This window comes from Apteryx mantelli, chromosome 5, assembly GCF_036417845.1.
Source record: "Apteryx mantelli isolate bAptMan1 chromosome 5, bAptMan1.hap1, whole genome shotgun sequence".
Lineage (NCBI taxonomy): Eukaryota > Metazoa > Chordata > Aves > Apterygiformes > Apterygidae > Apteryx > Apteryx mantelli.
In genome coordinates, this window is record NC_089982.1 from 83375746 (window position 1) to 83393490 (window position 17745).

The window sequence follows — 17745 nt, forward strand, 5'->3', positions numbered from 1 at the left end:
ACATCTTCTTTATACCAACACAGCTACTAATAACTACCAACATTTTATGACAGAAGACAAGAAATTATTTAGCATGGTTTTCAACAGTTTTTCACCTGCCATTCCCACTGCACGCTAGTTGACAATTTTTGCACGCTTTGCAAAATTGGAAAGGTCACGCAGCTTTGGCTCCCTGTGGCTTCCGAAGGAGCTATCCGAAACCTTCCTGAAGCTGTGCTCCTCACGCAGAAGCACAAAGGTCAGCTCCTTTGCATGTAAACTAGGATTTATAAGACTGTGTTAACCTTTTTTTTTGTTTTTAAATCAGAAAAGAAGCGCCGGGTTATTTAGTTAAGAAGCTCTTAGAGTGCGCTACGCAAAGACAGCCTCAGCACTTCTTTAACTTGCCAAATAGCATGCCAGTTAGTAAACTATTTTTCCTCCACTAAAAAATAATGTTTGTTTTGTTTTTCAAAGATTGTTTTCTACGAAAGGCCTTTTTAAGGCTTAAATTAAGAATATTGCAAGACACTTGTGTAATTTATAGACCAGGTGCTTTACCAAATGCCTAGCAGTGCTAAAATGCATAAATGCTTCCCCTAGCAGGGTACAACATGAAGTCGTATTGCAAGCTTTGAGTCACCACTAGGTTATATTCTGACTTGCTTTTCTTTCTTTGTAGTTCAAGGTAATATATATAGAAGAAATAATCTTCTGCTCCCACTCACGGGCACATTAGCAAAGCCATGCCAATCCATAACCTTTAGCTGCAATCATGCAAATCGGTTCCATAATTGCATATTGTCTAAAAGTGCTCTGTAAGCCGTGCAGTTCTTATCTGCATTTTTAAAGAAAATAAATCAAGAAAGATGGGTAAAAGAGGGAGATCTGGAAAACTGAAAAGTATTTTGATTTCTGAGAAAAAAATCACAACTATTTTAAAGCGTGTACAATTTTTCCTAATGAAACATTTGAATTCTCACAGTACTTTGATAACATTATGATTAGTCCGTTTCCTGCAGCATCCAAGAGCAATCAGTAAGAGCAAGCCAAATGATACAGTTAATCTGAAGAAATAAAATAACAACTGTCTTAAAACGTTAATCAGAATTTAGGGACATAATACACAACCAACATTTTCTTTTAGCATTTACAGCAATATCTGTTTTGTTATCAATTAGAACACAAATCACCTAAGTCTCGGGTAAATTCTGGCCCCCAAACCTCAACATAACACATTTTCTTTAAATCAGTGGGACAAAGAGTTTACAAAAAATCTGCTTATTCCATAACATAACTTTCAGTTAACTCCTCCACCCACTCACAAAAAACATAAGTCACATTACTATACAGAGGAAGAGCAGCAAGTCCTGAGAAGTTTATACTGTAACCGAATGCCTAAAAGATACATGGTAAGAAACACAAGGATGTCAGGAAATTTACTAAGATTCATTGTTAAATAAAGGAGAGAAACTGGAGAATTTTGAACAGATCTCATATTGTTCCAGCTCCGGGAACTGCTGACGCGGCAGAAATGAATGCAGCCGTACCGACAACGTGAAACAGCGTTTCACAGTATTTTGCAGGGCCCGTGTTTCCCAGCAGTAAGCAGGTCGGTTTTACAACCGCATAAATGAGTTCACTGCCACGCTTTGAAACAGTCTGGTTTTGCTCGTAATCATTGGGATACTTTCAGAAATTAACTACCTAAATTCATCTTCACAACAGTGAAGATGCGGTGATAGCAAGGCTGAAATTGCATCCAATGAACTGGTTTTTGAAGACCCTGCACTCCACAGTTTGCTATGGGCCCCAGGCCCTAAGGTCTCCTAAGAAGGCATTCCTAGACTATTTCCATCCTTTCGGGGCCTAGAGGGTGAACAATCTGCAGATCAAATATCTCCATGCACCTCTCTGCTCGCTGAAACCCAATTCACCATTTGCACAAGAAGTTATGTTGTATTCTGTGAAAAGGAACTTTAGGAAGTTCTGCACAGGTTCCATGCAAGAGTTGTTTACTTTTTACATAATACGGTGTGCATCACTGAGGGTGTATAATTCATCCAGACCAACTTTCCTTACTGAAAAAGAAAGAAAATAACACTTCTTGTGGATTTTTTTTCTTTAAAGAAGAGATTATGATGATCATCAGACCTTAGCTCATGGAGAACAAAAACTACAGAGCTGCACTTAGTAATTCCTTCATCCATATCTCACCAAAGTATTGGTTTATAATATATTTGTGATTTTCCATGCTGAAGAAGTCTGCTAAATATTTGTTTGGGATCTTCTGTTAATAAAAATGTAGACTCACAGAATATTTTGGGTTGGAACAGACCTCTGCAGATCATCTGGTTTAAACCTGTCCTGAGAGCACAGCCATCTTTGTCATCAGGCCAGATCGGCAGGTTCTAGGCGTTGTCCAATCAAGTTGTGAGAACTTCATCCTCACAGATTTTCAGAATCTCTTGGGGACCTTTCCAGTGCTTGACCACCTTCACGGTGAAATTTTGTTCCTAACAGCCAATCAGAATTTTCCTTGAATCAGCTGGTGTCTGTTGCCTCTCATCCCATTACCATGGACCTGCAAGCAGAGCCTGGCTCCATCTTCTCTACAGCCTCTTCCTAGGTAGTGATGACACCAATAACGAACCCCTCGAGCCTTCTTGTCTCCAGGCGTAAAAAATCCAGCCCTCCCAGCCACTCCTCGTTTGTCCTGTGCTGCAGCCCCCTAAACATCTTGAGGTCTCTCTGCTGGACCCGCTCATGTATGTCAAAGCCTTCCTTGCGCTGGGCGGACCCAAACTGGACCTAGATGACAAGACACAGTTTCCCATGTGCCGAATAAAGGGACATAACCACTCTCCTTGACCTACCAGCTACAATCCTACTAATGTAGACTAGTAGGTGGTTGACCTGCACAGCTGTACAGGTGTGTTGCTGACTCACGTTGACCTTAACATTAAAGCTATAAATCAATGCCTGTCATCATAACTCTGATTATAATTGTTTCAAGCTTTTTTAAAACTGCAGTCAGATTAGTGTAAGCTGTATCTTTGCAAGTGCTATGAATTCACATGATTTCCAGTTTCAAATGGAGAAACAAAGTCAAAGAATATCAATGCAAATATCCTGAATTGGAGACTTATTTAAAGACTGTTCAGCTTGTGTTAATATCTTCTTTAAACATACTATAGTTACTAGATTATTTTTTCTTGCACTCCCATTTATTTAAATGATACAAAAGCAAGTTTATACAAGAGTTGCAATGCTTCAATTAGAGAATCAAAACTTAAAAAAAAAGATCTCTTCACGCAAATGAATACGACAAGGCATCTTCATCTTGCTCAGCTCTCATGACCACTAATAAACTGTAAAACTTCTGAAGTTTAAAGTATCAAATAGACTAATTATCCATACTTGAAATAAAAATATTGAAAATAACCGCATGCCCTACATAAATGTACTGTATTATCAGAGAGCATATAATCATGAAAACTTGGTGGGATTTATTTTATCTCACTGATTAGAATACCTTTTTCTACAATACAGAAAGATCAGGTTTTAATTAAAAATATAAAGTAAAACAAAAACCAATATGCTAAATTGAACTAATCTTTTAGAAAAAATCTTTACAACTCCTAAAGTACTACAATTATTTTATCATCTCAAGCTAAATACTTCAAACTCATTACTGTATTTCCCAAATTAAGCATCCACTCTTGCAAAAACTTACTTATTATGTGCATTGCCTTCTTGACCTTGACAAAGCAATTCAGCTACTGGCTGTACAAGTAAAATAGTCTTAGAAACATTTCAGCAGCTTCTTCAGAATTGCACCTTTTTTATTTTTTAAATGTGTAAGTAATACTTATGATTTGGAAGTAGATGAAAAAAAACCAAAAAACTTGTAGTTCTGAAGTAATTGAAAATAAACCAACATAAAATGTGTCTAAATTAATTCCTAGGTCAATGGATAGACTCTTAGTCTTTGATACTGCTCAGCATTTTGGCAAGCTTAAAAAAATGCATGGAAACCATCATCATTTCCAAGCACCAAGTATTAGTAATGAAAATACTACTAGTGTTACCACCACCTTAGAGCTGGTTACAAAGAGCTTCTTAATTTGCAGCTCAGCTACAACTCAAAGCCACAGAGGAAAAAGGAGGGGAAAAAAGGGGGGGGGGGTAATCTACACATTTTTCCTGTTTATACCTTTGCATACATGCGTATAAAAGGGAAAGGGTAAACTCTTACCTTCATACAGATACTTCTCTCCCAAATTCCCTGCATTCATCAACCTCCCAGCCGACCTCTGATGCACAGAGAAAGCAATAAAGGATTCCCTATTTCCTAGTATTTCCTTAATTTTTCAATTGATGCAAAAGGATGATGAGAGTAATGGGGACCTTTATACTATTTACTGTGCTCTATTCTTTAAAACTCACACACACACACACACACACACACACACACTCCAATTAATAACAAAAAAGTAGTTATTTCCTCTCCTAACAGAGTAAAAATGAATTTGAAAAGAAACTATCAAACCATATAAACCTAGTCTAATATCAGCTTGTTTTGCTTTAATAGGAAATGACCTTCATATTTAAGAAGTGCCATAAAAGTGATAAAATCGCAGGTGTAATCATATCACTGCCTAACTGGAACTCTGCAGGTGCAGGAAATACCCTAAGGAGAAGAGAAATATCTTGAAAGGGAGAATCAGGCAAACTTCTCGGTCAAACAGTTTTATAAAAATTTACATCTCAGACAACCCCAGTAAACTGAAGTGATGTATCAAGTACCACGGTAAGCAGCATGGTACAGGAAAAAGGACATTTAATCAGAATTTATGGCTTTGAGGCTTCCTTATTGACTCTTCATTAATCTGTTGTGTGACTTTGGACAAATGATACCTTCTTTCCTCTATTTCTCTTGTTATTATTGATTTGTCTATTTAGAATGTGAAACCTTCAGGGCAAGGACTGTTTTATAACACGCTTCTCAGCGATTTAACACACTGAAAATACACTTTTTAAGGCCAACGCTACTGCAAGGCACGTCTTAACAAGGAACCAAAAACACGGTGACGAATGCCGTTAAAAACCCAAACTGAGAGATATCTCGGATAAACAATGTCACAAACAGCAAGGCAGTACGAAAAACCGTCTTTTTGAAGAAAGGAACGCCTAGTAACACACCGAGACACCCGGTTTTTCAGAATGACGTGGGAGATGGCACCGTATAAATGAAAGCGGGCAATGTATTTCTTCTTCCAAAGCGGCTGCACCGGCGAAAGCCAACGCGGTGCTGCAGACTCACAGGCCTGTAGGTGCGGACGTCGGTACCTGCCCAAAGTGCCCACGAGGCTCTCTTGCTCCCTGGGTAGAGATAAAGCAAATGTTCCTACCTGGCACCGGGACCCCCTGCCTCTACCTTTTCCAGCTCCCCAAAACACGTTCCTACCGCTCGCTCGGCTCCAGCGCTGAACTTCTCGCTGAACCGGTGTGATGCATTAAAAGCAGCAAACTAAAAAAAATAAGTGAATTGCTTTTCTCCTGGGACGGCGGGTTGACGAAGTCGATGGTAGTTTGAGGAGCGCCGCGCTCGGGGCACGGCAGGGGCGGAGGCGCAGCCGGAGCAGCCCCATGCCCGTCGCCCCTGCGGCCAGCAGCCCCTCGGCGCCCCCGATCGCCGCACGTGAAGGGCAATGCTCTTCCTCTGAAATATGGGTGGTGTTCACTTCTTCACACCTGAGCTGCATAAACATCTCGGAGATGCCAAATAAACATACTAAAAATGGTGCCGAATAATAAGAAAAGTTCTAAAGTGCTGTTTTTGAGATATTACGTGTAGTCTGGCAACACAATATATATTTCGATTTAACAGTTCAGACCTTATTTATTATTAATAATATAATAAGCATCAAGTAATATATTGAATAATTGCTACATAAAATCTATTTCTTTATATATGTTGATTATATTCCCCACAGTGTGCTTGATTTGTGTGCCTCCACTATCTCAAACAAATTAGTTTGGATAAAGGTTCACTACAAAAGCTCCTGTGCAAGTTAACTGATCACTGTCCTAAACATATCTGATAGGAAAACACGTAATGCAGCTGTGATATATTGTATACTGGCATCCTTTTTTTTTTTTTTAACCATCCAAGACTTGGTAACAATAAGGTATGGTTAAACTTATGAAAAAAGTATTTTTGACTGCAAAATCTTTCTGCAGTACTAATTTACTAGGCAGGAGAACTGAGAGCATTTCAGGCAGAGAGAAAAATCAAGAAACCCACTAGATGGTGCTGTGATACAGAAAATAGAAATCAGTGGCCCATTCTCAGTTAAAGGCGAAAATATCTCTGGATACTAACTGCTGGCAAGCAAAGCAATGGCCTGTCCCTCTCTCGGTGGACATAGAAAGGTTACAGAAGTCACGTTTCTGCTACAAGTTGGAAATCAAAATCCTACCACTCCCAGGGCAGCCACTGGAAATGTGGAGTTCCCATTTCCACAATAATATAAATACTCACCTGTACATACACCAGTAAACACAGAAAAAACATTAACCAAAAATGTCTTAAAGGTCTTAAAACCTGCTACTAACACTGCTCATTAAAAGCCAAATGAAATTCTGAAACAGATTGATAAAACACAGAGTTTCCTGCTGCTAAACTATTCCTGTTCTGCACAGAAAACCCTGAATTATGGTCTTCACCCCCCACCCCAGCCACATCTAACCCTAACAGACAGGAGAAAGGCTTTTGTCGGAGGTAAAAGGAAAGTCAGAAGCTAATGGTGAAAAGATGGGAAAACTTGCAACAGCTTTGTTTTCCCAACTTCCTAGGACACTTCCCTGGCACTACGCTTGCTTTCCTCTGGGCTCCTTGAAGGTTCGGGGACGCACAGGAGGAGGAGCACCCGAAGCCAGGGACGGGGCCCACAGAGGGACAGGAGAGCAGCTGCAAAGGACACGTTGAAGGGATGACCAAAATAATGGCATTACATTAGAAAACAGCTTCCGCATGGTCAGCATCAAGTCCCTCGGGAGCTGCTTCTGTCTGAAAGGCAGAAAGCTTTCCCAGCTCCACGTCCTCCCCTCCGGTTTCCACTTAGCCGAAATTCAGATGGCAGCAGCACACAAAGGGGTTGCAGTGGGCACGAGGGAGCAGCTGGAGGGGCATTTGGAGGAAATGGCAGGCCAGGCTCTTCATCGCCATCGGGACCTGGAAAACCTGTCCTGCTTATTCCTCTTTCAAAGGGGGCAGTTCAGCATCCTCAAACATATTTTTTGTGAGCGTGTAAAGTTTTCAGGCATCCTGTAAAATTCATCGTTGTGTTGCTGCTCAGTATTTTCTTAACGTGAGAGGGATGGTCAGCCTGCGACTTATAAACCACTTTAGGCTCAAGAAAATGTCACACGTGCTTCTCCTGCAGCCGTCATAAAAGTACAGGGCCACGAGTCCCAGCGTGACCCCGGGCGGGAAAGCAAGCAAGCAGGGTACGCGGGGGCTGGTGTCACGGGACGCTTTCAGAGGCAATAGCAAACCAACCTACCTTCTCCCGCAAAGCACCAATCCTTGCCCCACTGAGAACCTCAAAGAGCTGAGGAGCACAAAAAGTGCCCCAAAACATCACAGACTAGGAGCTCCTGAAGCACAGGGATGCTGCTGCATACTACAGAAAGGTACCCAAATTGAATATTCTTCCCCAGAAAACGGACCCAAAACTAACCTAGTTTCCCATTTCTGTGCAGGATGCTCTGTGATATTTTTGCGATTGTTTCTTATGATTTCAGTACTGAAACAAACACATTTCCATTCTTATTTCAGACTTCATATTCAGGCAATTTATCTCCAGCAGCACAAATCACTTTGCTGAAGAAGCTATTTACAAATAAATTGAGATTCCACAAGCATTGCGAGATCCATCTCCAGGCTGTACATCTATTACTGTTTACTCTGGTTACAACATTTGGAAAAGTAGCCACCTAATGACTGTAAGATACTGTATCGCTCCTGTCCACTACCACTACTTCACGTTTTGATTTCTCTCACTTTTATTAAACAAAAGCAAGCTCTGGTATTGCTGCACGAGCGTATTCTGTCTTTATAGTTTAGTATGCCTTTTTTTTTCATTAGATGCATGTTAGATCTGTCACTCCATTTAAGAAACTTTGCATTCACTAGCCCTGCAAAATATTCTCAAAGCATTATTAATGCCTCAGGAAAATATGTTGCGGTAGTCCATTTATTTAGTATGAACTTCATTTTGCAGCCTGAAGGACAATGACCACTTAGTTCATCAGACACTTTGTTTCTCCTAAAAAGTAGTCATCTCTCAAATGGTAGACTTGCACCACTCAAAAAGTTATTACAGAGTGCGTTACTTTGTCCAAGAGTCTGCTGTCCAAATCCGTCTCATAAAGGAGCGTGTGGTATATTTTCAGTATAGCCACAGGGCCACAGGGCTTTCCCCAAATACAGAAATACCTCATGCAGGAAAACCAAGAATAATTTTAACCATCTCTCCCAGTTCTCAACCAGATCTCTTCCACTATAAACCAAATTGCTTCCATATTCATTCAAGACTCGGTACGATTTTCAAATTACACAGCAAAGGGGTGACACACAGGCATGGCCATTAAAGGCGTAACATGGATCTAGGTTGCTGACAGGCCACTTTAAAGACAGATATGCATGAGCACATATGCAGACAAGACGTGGGAATATTAAGGTAACATCAAGTATAGGCTATGTCTGTTTGAATTAACATGTCTTTAAAAGGGAGCAATATATATATTATATATATGCATATGTATATATATGTATTTTAATGAATGCAATATAATTTTATGCCATTCATAGGTACAGAACTTGCCAATTTGTTATAGATATAAATAAACATATTTTTATAGCACAAAACTCAAGGAGAAAGTCAGCTAAACAGTGTCATCAGTTGTAGCATTTTCCTCCTGGAGCAACACAAGAGCTGACAGCTGTTGGCTTTTAGCATCAATGGAAAAAGAGGAGGTAGGTTGCAATGAGAAAGGCATCTCCTTAGAGTAATCTACATCTGTAAACACGGTGAACACCACAAAGAGAACCTCTTGCAACAGAGAGTTTTTTGGATCACAGATGACCACTGTAAGGAATGAGTCCAGTGAGTAGCTACAACGTGATCCACGTTGCCTAACACCATTTTCCTGCCGTTTCCATGACGTACAAGGACCCATTTCAATTTCTAGCTAATTACATCTTTAAAATTATATTCTCAGAGCAATATTAAGGCTGCAAAGTCAAACACCCAAAAATGAGATGTCAAGATCAAGACTACCTTTACAAGCTTCTAGAATGAGATGCAGTCCTTCATGGCTTGCGTTTTGGCGGGGGGGGGGTGGGTGGGTGATTTCTTCGGTTACTCCTCCCCCCCAGCCCCTTTACGGCCGTTATATTTCCCCTTCCTAAGTTAATGGCTTTATTTATTTATTTTATCCTTGGCACATAATTTATTGCAGACAATCCAAGTCTTGCTCCAGACAGAGAAATATTCCTTTTTACAGATTTTTATTGCCTCCGGCAAGGAAGATTACCCTCATTTTCCGCATCGGAAGCCAAAGCAAAACTGTTAGAATTGTTTGAGAACTTATGTATTTTACAGTGCCTTATCTGAAGCACCTAGATTTTGAATTTTATCAGTGTTTACCACTTTAAGCATTGTCAGCACATCTCGCTGACACAGCTCTGTTTCTAGAAACTAAGAAATCAGGGTCTCAACTCCATATTTGAAATAGAGGCACGCTCCAGCTAGCTAGAGATCCCCGGTGACCAACACCACCTCGCCCTGGCACCATCCCTCTCCGTTCCCCTCCGAAGAAGGTGGGCTTTGCGTCTATTTAGCCTGTCTCACACTATGTATATTTTTTTACCTCTTTCCCACTGCCAGCTCCTCACCAGAGTGGAGTCACCATCCATCTCTGGCCCCATCTAGCACGAACGTTGTGGTCCTTCCCACCACTGTTTGCTCAGTGTAAACATGATATTTTCACACTAAGCTCTTAACAAACATAACAGTTTCTCTATCTCGAAGAAACAGTAATTTAGACAGAAGATAAAGCAGGCTCCATTCCTCCAAGCTCAAGAGCGGTGCATCCCTATGAGTAGGAAGGAGGCAGGAGACAAAGGAGGCAAAGGAGGCAGGAGACCTGCATGGACGAGCAAGGAGCTCCTGGCAAAACTCAACCAGAAGAAGGAAGTATACAGAAGGTGGAAAGGGGGACAGGCCACTTGGGAGGAATATAGGAACGTTATGAGAGTATGCAGGGATGTGACGAGGAAGGCTAAGGCCCGTTTGGAATTAAATCTGGCTAGAGATGTCAAGGACAACAAGAAGGGCTTCTTCAAATACATCAGAAGCAAGAGGAAGACTAGGGAAAATGTGGGCCCTTTGCTGAATGGGGTGGGTGCCCTGGTGATGAAGGATGCAGAGAAGGCAGAGTTACTGAATGCCGCCTTTGCTTCAGTCTTTACTGGTCAGGCCAGCCCTCAGGAACCCCAGATCCTGGAGGCAAGAGAGAAAGTTTGGAGAAAGGAAGACTTTCCCTTGGTGGAGGAGGAGTGGGTTACAGATCATTTAAGCAAACTTGACACCCACAAATCCATGGGCCCTGATGGGATGCACCCATGAGTGCTGAGGGAGCTGGTGGATGTTATTGCTAAGCCACTCTCCATCATCTTTGAAAGGTCATGGAGAACAGGAGAGGTGCCTGAGGACTGGAAGAAAGCCAATGTCACCCCAGTCTTCAAAAAGGGCAAGAAGGAGGACTCAGGAAACTACAGGCCAGTCAGCCTCACCTCCAGCCCTGCAAAGGTGATGCAGCAGCTCATCCTGGAGGCCATCTCCAAGCATGTGGAGGACAAGAAGGTGATCAGGAGTAGTCAGCATGGCTTCACCAAGGGGAAATCATGCTTAACCAATCTGATAGCCTTCTGTGATGGAATGACTGCCTGGGTAGATGAGGGGAGAGCAGTGGATGTTGTCTACCTAGACTTCAGCAAGGCTTTTGACACTGTCTCCCATAGCATCCTCATAGACAAGCTCAGGAAGTGTGGGCTAGATGAGTGGACAGTGAGGTGGATTGAGAACTGGCTGAATGGCAGAGCTCAGAGGGTTGTGATCAGCGGTGCAGAGTCTAGTTGGAGGCCTGTAGCTAGCGGTGTCCCCCAGGGGTCAGGACTGGGTCCAGTCTTGTTCAACTTCTTCATCAGTGTCCTGGATGAAGGCACAGAGTGCACCCTCAGCAAGTTTGCTGACGATACAAAACTGGGAGGAGTGGCCGATACACCAGAGGGCTGTGCTGCCATTCAGAGAGACCTGGACAGGCTGGAGAGCTGGGCGGAGAGGAACCTCATGAAGTTCAACAAAGGCAAGTGCAGGGTCCTGCACCTGGGGAGGAATAACCCCATGCACCACTACAGGTTGGGAGTTGACCTGCTGGAAAGCAGCTCTGCGGAGAAGGACCTGGGAGTGCTGGTGGACAACAAGTTAAGCATGAGGCAGCAGTGTGCCCTTGGGGCCAAGAAGGCCAATGGGATCCTGGGGTGCATCAGGAAGAGTGTTGCCAGCAGGTCGAGGGAGGTGATCCTCCCCCTCTCCTCAGCCCTGGTGAGGCCACATCTGGAGTACTGCGTCCAGTTCTGGGCTCCCCAGTACAAGAGGGATGTGGCACTACTGGAGCAAGTCCAGCGAAGGGCCACAAAGATGATTAGGGGACTGGAGCATCTCTCTTATGAGGAAAGGCTGAGAGAGCTGGGCCTGTTTAGCCTGGAGAAGAGAAGGCTGAGAGGAGATCTTATCAACATGTACAAGTATCTGAAGGGAGGGTGTCGAGAGGATGGAGCCAGACTCTTTTCAGTGGTGCCCAGCGACAGGACGCGAGGCAATGGGCACAAACTGAAACACAGACGCTTCCATCTGAACATGAGGAAAAACTTCTTCACTGTGAGGGTGACAGAGCACTGGACCAGGTTGCCCAGAGAGGTTGTGGAAGCTCCTTTTCTGGAGATATTCAAAACCCCCCTGGACGCAATCCTGTGCAATGTGCTCTAGGTGACCCTGCCTGAGCAGGGGGGTTGGACTAGATGATGTCCAGATCTCCAGAGGTACCTTCCAACCTCAACCATTCTGTGATTCTGTGATTAGTCAAACAAAAAAATTTAATAAACATAAAATATACAATAAGCTTTATTAAGAAGTTATCCAGAAATATCTGGATTTAAATGACCTGAAATTAATGCAAGAGTATTTAAATTAAAGAATAAGAAACGAGGCATTAAACACTAACTTTGGTAATTTTCATCAATCTTATCCAAACAATACTTCAAAGCAGCAAATTCTGATCAGAAAGAGATTCATGAACTCTCTTCTTTTCCACATAAATTATCTCCAAGAACACAGTAAATGATAACTCTTTCAAAAGACTCTGCTGCTAATAACTCATAGGTGACTTTATACCACAAATCATTGTGGTAAAGAGTATGACAATTAACGTGACATCTATTTAAAGGCAACAGCTGAAGTGTTTAAAACAGAGCAATATAAATCACCCGGGATGGTATTTTGACTCACAAAGCATTCAGAGGACTTACACTGCAGTTTTTTTACAGTGCTAAAGCCACGGAATGCTGATTCTGAAACTTGCAAAAACAAAGTCTGAAAAGTTCAGTATTATGGGAAATCTGTATGCTTCTTTTTAATACAGAAGAATTAATATGACTGATAATGTGTAATGAACATACTGAAAAACACGTTCACTGGAAAATATAATCTTCCCTTGTTGAAGTAATACTTTGCCACTAAAAAAATGATGTTTTCTTCTCCACCGTGTTTTTACCTATGGTACAGTTAACTAGTCTGGTAATTTTGCTTGCTTTCTTGCTCGTTTAACAGAAAGGTAATTTCAGAATCACCTCACAATTGCGGCTATAAATTTAGGCTTTCCCTGAAGTTTAGGGAATGATGTTTCTCTTGCAAAATTAAGTCCAAATAAATCTCATTCAACAGCTAAGCAGGCAGGCAAAATAGGAAACATAGGCAGGAAGCAGATAAAACAATATTTCAAATCTTTATATCCTTAGTAAATCAGAGAAGAAAACCTTCATTTCTTAAAATTAGGAAGAGAAAATTCTCAGAAAACAGAGGGCGTTTTCCCACAAGTAACTGTGACTAGAGCGTGATACTATGTCCATACATCTCACGCACGTATGTATGATGCCTGCAACATCATGTGAAGTGGAAGAGACTTTACCTGCGAAAAAAAAACGATGAACAAATATTCTCACAGCGCAGCAGGGGACAATATCAGAGGTCTTGCAGAGTCTTCACAGAGCCGTGAGTCAATGCATTGCAGGTTGCGGGGAAGCACAGTGACTCTCTGCACTGAGCAGCAGCCTTTTCCAGATGGCAGTAGCATCATCAGTTTGAGACTGAGAAGAGTCACATGCTTCCAGTTACTGTTCGCATGTTATGGACAGCAGAGGTTTGACCGAGTCCCATACAAAAGGCACAGTACAATCAGATCAAACGGATATTATTTCAGGATCTTACCAGCCAGGAACCTAAAACCGTGAGCTGAGAAGGCACCGAATGCATTAACGAATTCTTTAAATCTTGGCCTACAATAGCTTCACAGGAAAAAATACAGACCTAGAACTATAGATATATTTTTTTAAAAAAACAATGTAGCCCATGCAGGCAGTGCTGTTTCCTTTATTTGGAAGGAATGAGGTATTTGAAAAGCATGCTGAAAATCGACTCCATCTCTGGGTCCTGCAGTAGTTCCACTGAATGGTTCTACCAGCTTTTCACCTCCTGTAATTCCTTTTCATTCACCGTATTTCCAACTTTTTGGACCAGTGAAGGAGGAAGCTTAACAGTCCACCTTCATGCAACCCTGACTCACTGCCAGGGCACAGCTCCTCCTGTGCACTACATGAAGCAGCCTGACACCAACAGAGTATGTTCTCTGAGGGCATAAGCCCTTCTGCTCCCGCATTACCAGCCAGGTTGTCTCCTCCTGCTTCTGTCCGCACACTTTCAGCTGTCACGCTCCCACCTCTGTCCCCATCTCCCTTTTGCTCTCATCTGTATATTCATTCTTTGACTTTTTGCAATGTCCTACTCAATCCTTCAGCTTCCCTGGATCCTATCATCAGCTCCCCCTTTCTACTACCATCTCCAAAATGGACCCAATACCATATGCCATAGTTGCAGAACAGAGGCCCACTTCACCACTCTGTGAGATGAACCACCCGCACTACTTCTACTTTCAGCCCTAAGTACAGCAGGATAGAGTAGCTCCGGTGGATGTGACAGATGTTTGGATTGCAACCTTGTGCATCAATGTAAGACAAAAGGGTGTTATCCAAGAATAATCTTAACAAATCCTTTTAAAAAGTCAGAATGAAATGGAAAAAAACATTTTCACATACTGTCTGCAGTTAAGGTTTTCCATTCGCTAAAGAAGGTCCTCATTGTGGGATGGGGAAAAGTCACAAGACAAGACTAGCAATGAAATTAGCCTTTAAAAAGTTACATGTTAATTAATAAACAATTATGCGAAATTAACTGTTAAGAAAGTTATTAAAGCAAAGCTGTAGCTATTTGCTGGTACAGAGACTGTAGCACCTCCCCTGCAGCCAACATGAGTGGTATCAACTCTGTTAGAAAGATGCGTTACTCATATCTTTGTTGAACATAATTCCTGATTCAGCAAACAAGCTGAACGTTAACGTTTCCGGGATGTTCAGCTCCACCACCATCTTTATTTTCCTGTTCTAACTTTCTTCCTGACATGCCAGACAAATCTGATTCTACCATTCCACCAACGAGATAAAAAAAATCATCTTGGTCACAGAACTTAATTGCCAAATTTATCAGCCTTTGCATTATTTAGAACTATGTGGCTAGATTTTTCAAGGACACCAAAGCAGAAGACACCTTCTTTCTCTCTATCATAGCCATAGTATATGAGCACAAATAACTCCTTGCAATCTGAGCCCATGAGTAGCAAACAAACATTCCTCAAATAAAAGACAAATCAATGTCTGCAATTTGCTGCTGCAGTCTAAGAAAATGAACCTGAATGGAAAAGGAAATTTAAGTCCTGTTCAAAACCTGCTTAGTTAAAAGCACTGCAGATTTCATGGAAAAACACTTCATTTTCCATACACTTCCGATACTTACATCAAATTCATTCAGTGCAGCAGCAAGTTCTCCTATGCCAGTGTGCCCCTTGTTCTCATCGGTGGGTGAGGTGGCCTGGGCAGCATTGGAGATGCCGGCAATTGCTTCTTGCACTTGTTTGAAGACATAGTCTCGGTTGGCTCTAGTGGCTGCTACATCAGGGTGACGGAGGAACGCCTGGGAGGCGGTATACAACATAGTGGCGTTCTTCTTCAGAGCTCCTCGAGCTGCAGCCATTTCATCCCTGCAGTGAGGATCTTTCAGTTCCTACACAGAAGAAGCACATAATTTTTAATTGTAAATTCAAGCTTTAGTGTTAGAACGCCCTGCCTATACAGTTTAAGCATCCCTGCAACTATTACAGTGTCCTGTGATTTTGCAGAGACAGAATTTATGACACAATCTACTATAAATCCCAAAGAAAAGTTGCTCCTGCCTAAGAAAGGCCACTCCTTCTGCGTAACTAAAGCTGTCATATTCTGCTCAGAAGCTGTTCATATCAGTCAACATGCTTTCCCTATCCAAAGGCCAGCAGAAAATTTAAATAAAACATTCAAAATTACTCTCCCTGATTGACTGGATTCAGTCTGCTGATTCCATAAAGGCCACGGGAGTGTGACCCTCCTGTTGCAGCAAGTGCCATATTTTTGTAAGTACTTCAGCTATGCCCTGTTCAAACCATCATAAGACAAACCCTTAGAAACCACCCTGCAAAGCCACTATCGATGGATACGTTTCTAGTTTATAAAGGCAATGTAAATATCTCCCTCATTATTTTTGTTACAGATATAATTATTTTTATTCTGTTAGTTTAATTTACCAAACATACTATGATGATTCTTAAAAACGATGACTCTTCCATGAGTTAACTTCCTTCTGAAAGGTTTTTTTTTTCCTTGAAGAATAGGGCTAGTCAAATATTTCCTTTTCCTTGGTCTTATTACTATGCATTCAGATGTTTTGCCTGGGATCTTCCCAGCATATTGGATCTTTAGCCTTTCTTTCAGATTTTCCTCCAGTTTTCATATATTTCATTCTATTTATTTTGTTTTAATCGCATATACTTTCTGTTGTTTCCCCTGACTACAAGCAACATTAGATACTCCGCATTATCTTATGTCACCAGAATCAGATGGCAATATATTACCGTTAATTTTACCCATGACTTTATTTATTTATAGGATACAGCATACTGTTCATGAAAGCCTTTCAAATATTAGGAAAGGTAGTCTAACACTATTCATAAGGACTACAAAGGCTTTCTATTTTAAGTTCTGTTTAAAACTATGAACACAGAAGTTTGGAGAGGTAACTGGTTTGCTTATGTTCACACACAGAATCTACGGCAAACTTAAAAAAGAAGCCAGATATTCTGCGTTTAAAGGTTTCACCCACTGGCCAATTTCAAACACGTGTGACTGACAGATACATTTCTCGGAGAGAACTAAGTTCCTAAAATCTTTACCAGGCTTCAAAACAGAAGAGATGAAAGAAAGGGGTATGAACATCTTTTCAGCAGTAGCTTCTAATTCTGTCAAGATTTTCCACAATTATATGCACCACATTACAGACAAAATACTTTGTAAGTAAGTTTAGAAAGGTTTATACTAAGGTTTTCTGTTATCTTTTCACAACTCCATTAAGAAGTATGGGCCATACACCTCCATTAGTTTTGCTATTCACTTTTTTCTTTCTTTATTCTATCTTTATTCCTTTGTTTTTTTTAGCTATATGTCCACAAAGGAAGTATTTGAATATACAGAACAGCACTTTCATATAGCAACTATATTTTTCATTTTTAATTTATTTATTTTCCTTATAACTATGAAAATGTTACCTTTTGTAAAAAGTATAGTAATGATACAGAAGCAGACTGCTATTATTGTAACGCAGAAAATAAGGTAAATAAAAGATGAATGGGGAAAACCAGCTTTCTAAATCTGGACTGCTGTGGAATATAAAGACTATACATCTGAAAAATTAGTGTTATTCACTCGCAATTGAAGAGACCCTATATAACTCCACAGTTACAGCACTGTCTGGACTCTTAAAATGAACAGTGCTCAGAAGAAAGTTCTATTTAATGCAAGGACGTATAATTATGGGCACTGAATAAATGTTATAATGACTTTCCCATCTTTCTTCTGTCTTCCTTAGCAATGAATGAATTAGGTATCTGTCTTTTCAAGTATCTGAAAATTAACAATGTTGTTTTTGAACACAGACTAGATTTCTGCTCTTCCCGAATTTGAATTAGACTAGACTACCCAAGAGCTCATCATTTTCCAGCTGTCAGAGTGACCTCAAATCAGCATAGGTTAGAATTAAATTGGAATAATCATTACATGAAAACTACCCGTAACCTTCTGAATCACTCGCCTTCTCGCCTTTTATTCCATTATTAATTGAAGCCACTTAAAAGAAATTCTTAAAGAAATTAACTGCATTTTGAAAAATTGAATCAGATTCAGAAAAATCAATATGATTAAATTATAGGCCATGGCACAGC

General features: G+C 41.0%; 1 protein-coding gene across 2 annotated transcripts in view; it reads right to left on the reverse strand.

Moving 5' to 3' along the window:
- The window catches only part of CTNNA2 (catenin alpha 2), a 418052-nt gene that overhangs the window by 327849 nt on the left and 72458 nt on the right, over positions 1-17745 (reverse strand). For both annotated transcript variants that reach the window (XM_067297215.1, XM_067297214.1), the window contains exon 5: positions 15237-15503. In XM_067297215.1, coding sequence (XP_067153316.1) covers positions 15237-15503 — 267 coding nt within the window. The remainder of the gene's footprint in view (positions 1-15236; positions 15504-17745) is intronic.